Here is a 12,688-nt window from a genome sequence, read left to right as displayed (position 1 = left end):
CTCTGGCAGAGGGGTCAAACCTAGCGTAGAACGCGTTGAGTTCGTCCGGTAGGGAGGGTGATGTGTGGGGGGATTGCTGTTTCTCCCCCTTGAAGTAAGTGGCAGCATGGAGTCCTCTCCATAGATGCCTGGGGTTATTAGAGTCCAGTTTGGACTCTAGCATATTGCCATATTCTCTCCGTGCTCTTTTTAAAGTGGTTCGGAGGGCATATCTTGTCTGCTTGTATTCCTCTGGTGTTCCAGAGTTGAAGGCGCTGGTCCTGGCGTGGAGGGCGGCCCGGACATCACTGTTGATCCAGGGTTTCTGGTTTGGCATTAGTTTGATTATTTTTGGGGGGATTATATCCTCTGTGCATTTTTGTATGAAGCCTGAGTGTGTGTGCGTGTGCGTGCGCGTGCGTGTGTGAGCGCGTGCATGTGTGTGTGTGTTGTTATTGGTGCGTGAACAGCTGACTGACCCAGCGAGCAGCTTGTGTGTTCTGACTGATTGTGGGCGGGGCCAGAGGCTCAGATTGTATCTACAGTATGTAGCAGTCTACAGCAAACTTCTGAACAGCCTATTGATAAACATACAGTAGCTAGCAAGTGCAGTAGCATTAGGCTAATTGAAAATCAATCTGGGAACCCAGAGTCTATTTCGGCATGTAAATAGACTTGACAGCCGTATAGACAGTCGTAGCTTTATTGAGGCTTCCTTTACAGCGCGGATCTTCCGCCCGGGACTTGCACTTCCACGCAGCGGTGCCTTTTAAAAATGTACATTGTGTCGCTTTTTTATTTTTTTTATTTTTGACAGGACAAGAATACAGCAGATGTCAAAACATCACATTACTTTCAAATGACAAGTTCTCTGTCCCCTATTTTTTTTTTACACACTTTCAACTTACCAAAACAAAAACAAAAACAAAAACACAGGGGAGTATACCAAAATTATATCCACATCCCCAGACATCTTCCCCCTTCTCAATACTAGGCTGCACACAGCCATTCAATACAGTATAAACATAAGATACAAACATGGATGGACAACACAAAACATACACCATAGCAGACAAAAAAACAAAAACAAAAACAAAACAAAAAAGTGCCTTATTGTCGTATTTAGCTCTGAGTGTTACCAGCTCATCACATCAAGTGTCCACAAACTTCAGTCAGACACTCCCCCCGATCAAGGCCAGGAAAGAACCCCACACCCTATGGAAAACATCCTCTCTGCCCTTTATTCTCTACGTAATCCTTTCAAAGTTGGCCATTCTCGTCATGAGCTCAATCCATTCTTTAAAATCACATGGGCTACACGATTTCCAGTGTCTCAATATAATCCTACATCCTGTTGTTGTGGCCAGACGCACCCATTGCCTCTTCTGTTTATTCACAACAATATTGTCCGGCAACAGACTCAGTATACACAAAGCCGGAGATTTAGTCATCTGTAATTTAAATAATTTATTCAGGAGAGAGATGACCTCCTCCCATAAGTGTTCATTCTTTTCACAAAAATACAACAAGGGTACAAGAGTACCGCATTCTTTCTCACATCTCCAGCATGTGTCACTGTTCCTTAATTTAAGTTTGGCTAATTTACTCAGAGTCCAATAGCTTCTATTTAGCAATTTATACTGAATAAACTGAGATTGCGCTTCACGTGAACATGTATGCCAAGAGGCAACAAGCTCCCTCCATCTGCCTTCTTCAATGTTTTCACCCACATCTTTTTCCCAACACAATCTCAAACCTTCCAGTGGGGGTAATTGTGCACCTTGAATAAGCCCATAGGACATAGAGGCTCCACCCTTTTTATCCCACATTATGTGGAAGAGCTCCTGAATCCCAGTTTGAGGGTCCAAATTGTCTTTCCTACTGGCCAGAGTACAATGCTTTATTTGTACATATTTCCAAAAATCCTCTTGACCAAGATTGTATTCCCTCTTAATTCCATCAAATGACATCATTCCATTTTCCCCAAACAAGTCCCCGAGAAGATATATTCCAGATCTGGCCCATTTCTCCCATATAATAGTTTTCTTGCCTATCTCGTTGTCGCTTTTATTTTTAATGCTAAACGTCAAAATTCTTATATATTCACTATCATTCGGGACCAGAAGCCTTATATTCGCCGGTACAACAACAGAGCGGCACTGTGTGGAGGCGGAAGTCCCAGGCGGAAGACTCGCGCTGTACAAAAAGCCTCCAAAAAAGGTATGGCTGTCGCAGAGTCTATTTACATGCCGAAATAGACTCTGGGTTCCCAGATTGATTGAAAATTAACGATAATGTCTGAATGTCTTGGTTTTCAACAGCTTTGCCTACATGTTTTCAAACGTTGCCACTGCTGGCTACCATACCACGTCTTTATTTATCCAACGACCTGGAAAATTAACACAAATTAAGATGCACACCCACGTACTGTGTGACATTTCCATGCATCGTTTACATGCACAGGCTATTGGTCTTATTGTTTACATGGATCTTTGATTCCCTGTGTGAGCCATATCTGCATCTACTCTTCTCTGCTCTCTCTTCCTCCCTCTCTCTCTCTTCCCCCTCTCTCCCTCCCTCACTCTCCCTTGCTCTTCCTCCCCCTTTCTCTCCCTCCCTCTCTCAATCTTCCTCTCTATCGCTCTCTCTCTTCCTCCCCCTCTCTCCCTCTCTCTCTTCCTTCTCTTCTCTCTCCCTTTCTCTCTTCCTCCCTCTCCCTCCCATGCTCTCTCTCTCTTCCTCCCCCTTTCTCTCTTCCTCCCCCTCTCTCTCTTCTTCCTTCTCTCTCTCCCTCTCTTCCTCCTCCTCTCTCCCTTTCTCTCTTCCTCCCTCTCTCGCTCTCTTCCTCACTCTCTCTCCCACACACTCTCTCTCTTCCTCCCTCTCTCTCTTCCTCTGTCTCTCTCCATCTCTCCTTGTTGCAGCCCACCTGAGCTGTCTGGATGATTCAGTTAAATGGAAATGCTTCATCTCTCTCCCTCTCTCTCTCTCTCCTCCCCCACTCCAGATCTCCCTGGATGCCAAGTGGATCCGTCTGATGCGTCTGCCAGAGGGGAAGGCCTCCAGCAGCTCCTCGTCCTCCGGGACCAGACAGATGGTGTACGAGGTGTGCGTCTGCGCCAATGGCAGGCTGTTCCTGTCCCAGGCCGGTGTGGGCTCCACTTGCCAGATCCCCAACAACGTCTGCCTCTAGGACCCACACAGACACACAGACAGACGCCCTGAGAGACAGACAGACAGACACCCTGAGAGACAGACAGACAGACAGACCTAAACAAGAAACACAGATATAGACACAATGTCTGCCTCTAGGACTGATATATGGACACACAGAGACAAGTATGAGCTGCAAACACACTCACACTCACTCACTCACACACACGCACACACACACACACACACACACACACACACACACACACACATACTAGGGTTTGACCGATATGGGTTTTTAAAGGCCAATACCAGTATTTTTTATTGAAGTTACTGATATTTTGCTACATTTTGACCATTTTCCTGACAAATATAAAAGGAAGAAAAGAATCCCACTGATTTTTATGCAGGGAAAAGGCTCTGAAACAGCATTTAGACAACACACTATTTTAGCTTTACTTAACTTAATTTTGAATTAAATTATTTTAGCCACAACTATTCAATGACAGGGGAACTCTGGTAATACTAATGTTTTAAATTAAGAATTAATTTACCTCCATCATGTCAGAGGACAGCACCCAATATCTAATAAAAGGCCCATATCATCGATCTCACCCTAACACACACACACACACACACACACACACACACACACACACACACACACACACACACACACTACACTGCTATGTAGAAATAGCGTACACATACAGCAATTTTTCCAGTTTGATATTAACATTGATGATTTGGCACACACACACATACACACACACACACACACACACACAGCTGCGGGGGGTTGAGTCGCTCCTAGGAGCCTCCTGGTAGTACCCAGAGGAAGAGTTCCAGAGATGTCCTAACAGAGACTCTCAGAGTGACACTTTTATCCGTCCAGACACTTTCAGTACCAGAATCAATAGGGTGATCACCCACGCCCCACCCCGACACCCAACACATGCCCTTTCCCAACACCCAACACTTGCCCCACCCAACACCCAACACACGCCCTTTCCCAAATCCCAACACATGCCCTGTCCCAACACACGCCCCACCCAACACCTAACACACACCCTGTCCCAACACACGCCCCACCCAACACCCAACACATGCCCTGTCCCAACACACGCCCCACCCAACACCTAACACACACCCTGTCCCAACACACGCCCCACCCAACACCCAACACATGCCCTGTCACAACACACAACACACGCCCCACCCAACACCCAACACATGCCCTGTCCCAACATCCAACACACGCCATGTCCCAACACCCAACACACACCCAACCCCAACATACGCCCTGTCCCAACACCCAACACACGCCATGTCCCAACACCCAACACATGCTACATCCCAACACCCAACACACGCCCTGTCCCAACACTTAACACACACTCAACCCCAACACACGCCCTGCCCCAACACCCAACACACGCCCTGTCCCAACACATGTCCCACCCCAACACCCAACACATGCCCCATCCCAACACACTCCCCAACACCCAACACACGCCATGTCCCAACACTCAACACAGGCCCCACCCCAACACACGCCCTGTCCCAACACTCAACACACACCCCGCCCCAACACCCAACACATGGCCCGCCCCAAGACCCAACACACGCCCTGTCCCAACACCCCACCCCTCTTCTTCTTCTCTCTGCTTTACCTTTGGTACAGTAAGGGCTAATGTACTGTACACCGCCTCCGGAACAGATGCGGTACGGCTCCAGTACGGCTGCGAACAGACCCACACTCATGTAATCTGCCAGACGTATGCGGGATCCGACAAAAATAGAATAGGTGCGTAATTTTTCCGTACCGCATGTATCGGCCATCAATTAACATGGGCGAGAGTCGATCCGTCAGTTTTGCCGGATCCGCAACGCAGCCGTAACGTATCTAGTGTACATTGCCTGTAACACTTGGCTTGTTGTTCATAAAGCAGTATAAGGCACCACAGGCACATTATAAGCACTTTATGACTATGTTATTCATGATTTTAATCGGATCTTGATATAAAGTGGTGTAATAACCATGAGGTGCAAATCTATAGAGCTTTCATACTTTCATGTAATTTATTGCAGTGTGTGTGTATACGATACAACCAGGCGCGGACTGCATAATCGGGCACGTCGGACAAATGCCCGGTGGCCTGGCCTGGCCTGGCCTGAAAAAAAAAAGAAAAAGAAAATTGGTGCCCGCAGTCAGGCCACTCACTGAACAGCAGGCCAGGCGCCGCCTACTGGTTTACTAGTGGTTTTATTACTTTATTCAGGGTTAAAGTGGGTGCATCTCATTGTAAAATTGGGCTCGGCCCAAATTGGGCTTCAAACGGCCCAAATCTGGCTTCAAACGGCCCAAATTGGGCTTCAAACGGCCCAAATCTGGCTTCAAACGACCCAAATTGGGCTTCTAACGGCCCAAATCTGGCTTCAAATGGCGCAAATTGGGCTTCAAACGGCCCAAATTGGGCTTCAAACGGCCCAAATTTTTCACCGCCACCCTTCGGGCGCCGCCGCGCGCGTCGGCACGCGCGTCGGCCCATATCAGCCTGGCCTGCTTGGTATCTAATGCCCGGCCTGAATTATGATCCCAGTCCGCCCCTGGATACAACTTTATTAGATTTCGTTAACACACATCCTACACACATGCTCTTAGTGTGCTTATGATGCCTCACAGTGCACTATAAGTAAAATGTTGCTTTATGGGCGCGTCTAAGTGCTGACACAAACAAACCCAGATTTGGGTTTCCGTAAGACGTACGGGTGCTAAAAGTCAACTCATTTCAATATGAAGTCAATGGGACAAAGGCAAATGCAGTCCTGCAAGTAGGTGGGACAAGGACAATTTTATTTCCATTGTACTGTGGGACAATGGGACTACATTTATTTTAGTTTTTAATTTAATATAGCAGTCGGTTTCAATCCCATTAGGAAAAGACAATTCATCACTACTGTAATGACAAATTTTTCACAAAACCACAAGCTGAGTAACACTGATTAATGCTGCGTTCATGTCATATCGGATTTACCCTAAATACCAAACTGCGGACTGAGGGTAAAAATACAAAAACAAAAAAAAAATGGGTCATGTCAGCCTCCTAGTGGTGATGACAAGTAGGACATGTTGGAATTTGTTTTGGATGCTCCGAAATCTCCCACTTGTCATCACAAACTGCTGAAGTGGCAGGGAATCAACTCTACCTCCAAAACCAGCTGATCTGCTACAGGTCATACATGGTTGATTTGGAAGGATTTTTGTTAACAACAGTTGACCTCACCTCACATCTTGGATGTGGGCGCTCCAGTGCCCGAACTCCTCCAAGTTGCAGCAGCGAGACATCGTCCCATTCTCCTGCTTCTTCCGACATGAGTTGAACGCAGCACGAGTGCCACGACGCCTTTGAGAAACCCAACGTCTGGTCTGTTAGGAGTTTTAACAAATCCTGTGTGATACTTTGACTCTAAACTGAATGGAGAGTGATTTTGTTTCCCTTGATTACCGTTAATGATCTTTGCTTTATTTTGCTTTTCTAAATACCGTCCATGTCCCTCCCTGACAAAATGGCGTTCGCCTTCACAATGAGGAAACCCATAAAAACAACAAGCGATTCCATCCCGCACGTTCTTCCGCCGATACACAGAAACAGAGCAATTGTTGTATAAATGTCAAATGTAAACGACTCAAACTTCTGAGGTGGTCACCCTACTTGTTTCCCGCACTGGGACATAAAAAAAAAGTTAAAAAAAAAAACAATGCAAGCCACTCTGTTGAAAGAGGGGGACTGTGCCTGTGCCTTATGTCAATGCACTTGTGGCAAGGAGAAGCACATCACACAGACTTTCTTTGTTTTCAGTGAGTACATGATCTCTGATTTCAGTTCAATTTCATCACATAGACTTTCTTTGATATCAGCGAGTACATGATCTCTGATTTCAGTTCAGTTTCATCACACAGACTTTCTTTGGTATCAGCGAGTACATGATCTCTGATTTCAGTTCAGTTTTATCACACAGACTTTCTTTGGTATTGGCGAGTACATGATCCAGTTCAGTTTCATCACACAGACTTTTCTTTGGTATCAGCGAGTACATGATCTCTGATTTCAGTTCAGTTTTGTTCAATTCGCAAACCTCTCAAATCCATTGTTTTCTGTGTCGAGGAATGCAAAGACCTGCTGCCGTGCCTGACTGCAGCGCCCCCAGCTGTCAGCCTGCGCTCAACACCGACTCTTAAAGAGGAAGTGTCGTTTTTATTTTGAATGCTGCGAATACTTTGGCAGTATAGCATATTGTGTGTTCATGACAAAGTACTTTGGCAGTATAGCATATTGTGTGTTCATGACAAAGTACTTTGGCAGTATAGCATATTGTGTGTTCATGACAAAGTACTTTGGCAGTATAGCATATTGTGTGTTCATGACAAAGTACTTTGGCAGTATAGCATATTGTGTGTTCATGACAAAGTACTTTGGCAGTATAGCATATTGTGTGTTCATGACAAAGTACTTTGGCAGTATAGCATACTGTGTGTCCATGACAAAGTACTTTGGTAGTATAGCATACCATGTCTTCATAACAAAGTACTTTGGGTCAAAAACATGTATGTAGCCTGCTGGTGTTAAAGTGATGTTGAACTTTGCTAGTATCTTGGGTTGTATATCTTCCTCCTTGACAAATCCTACAAATCGGCGATTCTCTCTTCTCTGTTACTACCAGAGTTCAATAGTCCCTTTGATTCTCTCTTGTCTGTTACTACGACAGTTCAATAGTCACTTTTATTCTCTCTTGTCTGTTACTACCAGAGTTCAATAGTCACTTTGATTCTCTCGTGTCTGTTACTACGAGAGTTCAATAGTCACTTTTATTCTCTCTTGTCTGTTACGAGTTCAATAGTCACTTTTATTCTCTCTTGTCTGTTACGAGTTCAATAGTCACTTTGATTCTCTCTTGTCTGTTACTACGAGAGTTCAATAGTCACTTTTATTCTCTCTTGTCTGTTACTACCAGAGTTCAATAGTCACTTTGATTATCTCGTCTGTTACTACCAGAGTTCAATAGTCACTTTGGCATTTGTTGTGTTGAAAAGTCCTGTGGAGTGTACATGTAATGGACAGGGTGTGGCACGGATACTGCCAGGGTATGGGGTTTGATTCCCACTCTCAGAGTGGGCGTCCAGTACATACTGAAACACCCCAAACAACAAACCACTAATTATTTTTAAAAGCGCCTCACTCGACGACTCCTCCCTTGTTTTTGAGTATTCTCTTTTCTTAGCTTTTCTCTCACATACGTTACTGTATATTATAGGACTTTCAGACGTATTTCTCAATGAAACTAAACCCTCCTGATGTATTTGTTTTTTGGAATAAATGTAAACCTGAGAAATACATCATTTTATACGGTTGTATCTGTAAATACTGTACTGTACACAAAACCACGTCGGTGCGCGTTGGCCGACGAAAGGAAATCACTGCTCTTTTGCAGAGGGAAATCTTGTTTATAATATACATTGCTATGTGTTTTTATACTAAAGGGCAACAAAAATTATGTTGATCCATATTGATCAGGTTAGCATGTACTGTACAGTCATGTCTAGGGTGTTCGCCTGTGGAGAGCAAGATTGATTTGATGCCTTCTCCTCCCTCTACTTCTCCTTGTACTTGTCTCCTGCTGAGATGAGAGAGAGCATTATCTGTTGTTTGCTGCAGTTGGGGCCAAAAGGTATTTGCATTCTCCAAGTGTGCTGTGTGTAAATGTGTGCTACAGTATATGAGTGAGCTTCTGTTTCCGCTCCACAGAACTTGTTGAATAAATCTCAGAGAAGAAAAACATACAAACCAAACGGTAAAAGAAAGCAGAGAAGGAAATCGTACACAGGGCACAGGATTTGGTGGAAATGGATTACAACAATCTGATTATACAGAAATTAGCAACGGTAATCCACTGCAGTTATATAAAAGAAAACATTACTAGGATTATTATATTGCATATCAAATCGGATTATATGCAATATTATCAATCAGAGAACATCAGTGATTACTTTAAAGAGGAAAAAGGACATGTTGATATAAATATTCAATTGTCCTTGAATGAAGGTTAAACATAGAAAAAAGGTCCAGAGTGCTCGGAAGTCCAAATCTGGTATGGTGAAGGTGCTCTTTGGTGAGGATCACAAAGGTTCAAAAAAGAAAGGTCCAATGCACTCTTCTGCCATAAAGTAAAAAACCTTTATTTACTGTAGATGGCTATTTCATTTTGGAAGGTTTAAAAACATAGCTAGTGCATGTTAAAAGAGCTGGGACATGACCCATGCATATAGCGGCACAAACGGCCTTCTTCAGGGTATGGCAACCAGCACAAGGTTTCCCCTATTTAGCATGAGATGATTGCAAACACCTGAGCAGAAAGCCAGTGAACTCACAGGTAATGATACAAAATGCACCAACTAGATGGCTCTACAATGTGTATAGCAGAAAACCAAACATAATGCAGAGAAATATGGAAAAGAAACGAAAAATTGATCTTCAGACAAGACAGAAAACATAATATATCCATCTGCAGCAATACAAGCAACATACCAATATCAGAACAACTACAAAAAAGGACTGAAATCAATCTCTTCATTCAGTCCTGGATATACTGTGGCCTGTATTTGGTGTATATAGAAAGTTTCTCTCTGCAATAACAATTTCAGTCGATCAGTTGAATGTTCTTTTGGATGGTTTCTAGGCTTTCCACCTTAAGGCCATCTGGATTACTGTTATGTACATGAAAGAAATGCTTAGCCATAGGGTAATGCAAATTAGCTTTTCTGATTGCATACTTATGCTCAGTGACTATCTTTGACTTTGAGGTGTCTCTTAGTCTGGCCTATGTAAAAGCAACCACAGGTACATGATAAACAATACACAACAAACGTAGTGTTACAGTTGATAAATGTTTTGATGTCATACACCTTATGTGTCTTTAAGTCACTGCATTGTTTACATTTCTTTATATTTGCACAATGGTTACAACAGCCACATTTGTAAGTGCCCTTTAGTGACCGATGGAGCCAAATAGTTTTGTTATTGGCAAGATTCAAGATTTTTATTGTCACTCCATGGTACAAGTATCACGTGTGAAATTATTGTGCTGTGGACTCCGTTTACAACATAGTACAAGTATAACAGGGCATATGAGTGCAAAAACAACAAGAGACACAACAAGCAATAAGGCAGTATAGTGATAAGACAAGTCAGAGACAGTGGCATATTCACTGCACATAGGTGCACATGTCGTGTGCATACTTTAGACGTTGATTCAACATTTTAAATTCGGCGTGTTTGACATACAGGTGCAAATAGCATATTCCTTATTAAACATACAATTAAACTCTGCGTTTTAAATTCGGCGTATTTGACATACAGGTGCAAATAGCATATTCCTTATTAAACATACAATTAAACATTAGACATACGTAATGGTAGCAGCTACAGTACGGTACAGTACGGCTACTACACTATTTGTGTATGTTAAGGAGTCTCGTGGCCTGCGGGAAGAAACTGTTCCTCAAGCGATTTGTGCGTGCTTTCGGAACCCTGTATCTTCTCCCTGAGGGTAGCAGGGAGAACAGGCTGTTGTGGGGATGGTTTGTGTCTTTGATGATCTTCAGGGACCTCCTGAGGCACCGCTGTTTATACAGTTCATGCAGATCTGGCAACTCACATCCTGTTACGTGCTGGGCAGGGAGATGGCTAGGCACTAGCCTGTCCCGCAATAGAGAGCCGCAGGGATGACGTATTTTTGTAGGCAGAATGCGGAAGTCCCGAACTTCCTGGTTCTTCACTGTTTGTGTCTATGGGATTTTTGAATGGGTTTTTGCCGTGATGCTTCAAATACGGTCTCTGGGTAACGCAAGATTAATCAAACACGAACCAGAGTTCCGTCGGATAATCTTCACACATGAGGACCACTTTCATGAGTTTTGTAGCGTAAATGCGAGCCCTAGAAGTAAAATGCTCGAGCTAAGCTAATCCAGAACTACACACTGTCGCATAGGCTTCCACGTCACGTCAGCACTCAACCTGGACTGTTGTTGATGTGTGCACTGATTACCCCGGGCTGAACGCGGCTGAACCAGGTGAGGGAAAGAGAATTTCCGTGTTCGCCCTTTGAACTGGTGACGTTATTGACGTATACAGTATATCCCCATCGACTCAAAAGTGTAGTCTCATTTAGCCGTTTGCTAGCTAGCCGTCCTTTTAACGGCACGTAAAAGCTTCAAAACTCGTAAAAGTGGTCCTCGTGTGTGAAGATGATATTACTAAACACTGGTTCGCGTTTGATTAAGCCAGCGTTGCTCAGAGAGATTATTAGAAGCATCGCGCCAAAAACCCATTCAAAACTCCCATAGGCGAAAACTGTGAAGAACCAGGGCTGTTAGCATCGATGATTTCCGGACTCGTTACTGCGGCTCTCTATGTAGGGGCCCTCTTGAAGCTGATCTTAGGAGGGGCAGGAAAAACTTCCGTAAGAATAGGGTCACTTTTGATAAGATCCCAATTTGAGTGTATTGTCTTTTTTATAGGATTTGCTAAGGAACTATATCCTGTGACAAAGTAAACCTGCTCCTGTACTGAGGAATTTCTTTCCTTTTTCTTGAAGAGTTCAGATCTAGGAGTGGACTGAGCCTTTTAGAAGCATTCTGGATAGTTTTTGTTTTATAGCCTCTCTGTGAGAAACGATGTGTCAGGATTGTAGCCTGCTTTTCAAACTCTTGGTCACTATCACAGATACGTCGGAGACGTTGGAATTGACCAAAATGTATATGGGAGCAGCTATGGGAGCAGGGTGGATCACAAAAAAAAGAGCATGACTTCTTGTGGTGTGCTTATCCTAGGATACCCACCTTTTACTTGCTCCCTAATGGCCCATTTCCACCACTGGTATCAGCGCAGCTCGTCTCGCTTTTTTGTCTCATTCCACCGATCAAAAACGTGGACAGCCCGGGTTGAGTCGGGGTTGAGTCGTGCTAGTTTTGGTCCCTGCTTTGTTGAGGTTCCAGCGCTGTGAACCCGGTACCATACCGTGACGTGAAAACACTGCAGACGACTGATTGGTCAGGCAGAATTGTGTTTACTGTATCTACTGACTGTCAATGCTGGATACCAGTTTAGTGGGGCTTACCTTCTCTTCTGTTAATGTTATTTCCATCAGTCTTTTGTGTTGCTGCCTTCGGCTCTGGTGAAATAAAATCGATCTCCTTGCTCAGCTTTAACATGACGGTGGTTTTCAATTGTTTTGAGAGAGAAAAAGTTCGCTCCTCAGGAAGCCCTTTGTAGTGTGCTGTGTTGGCTCCGCTAGGCCGGAGGTGGGGGTTTAGTGAAGCCGCGGTCTTGCCTGGTGAGAGGCGGCCGGGGTAGAGGTTTCCCTTCTCCCTGTAGCGCAACTCCCGTCCCCCGCGCAGTGCATGCATGTGAGTTTGAGTAACAACAAAGTGATATCCATTCTCCTAGCCGAGTGTCACATTTGCCCATGTACACTGTAGGTCATTTAGAGGCAGTGC

At 44.3% G+C, this 12,688-nt stretch overlaps 1 protein-coding gene across 1 annotated transcript in view; it reads left to right on the top strand.

Annotated features, from left to right (window-relative positions):
* The window catches only part of sgcd (sarcoglycan, delta (dystrophin-associated glycoprotein)), a gene marked incomplete at both ends in the record, with an annotated part of 474,154 nt that extends 470,982 nt beyond the window's left edge, over positions 1-3,172 (top strand). The window contains one exon of the mRNA XM_083642995.1: positions 2,987-3,172. Within this exon, the coding sequence (XP_083499121.1) occupies positions 2,987-3,172 (186 nt within the window). The remainder of the gene's footprint in view (positions 1-2,986) is intronic.
* Between the last annotated feature and the right edge of the window lie 9,516 nt (positions 3,173-12,688).

The sequence above is a fragment of the Poromitra crassiceps genome (assembly GCF_964638095.1).
Source record: "Poromitra crassiceps genome assembly, chromosome: 1".
NCBI lineage: Eukaryota > Metazoa > Chordata > Actinopteri > Beryciformes > Melamphaidae > Poromitra > Poromitra crassiceps.
The sequence above is the reverse complement of the archived record's forward strand: the minus strand, read 5'-3'. Positions and strand labels throughout refer to the sequence as shown.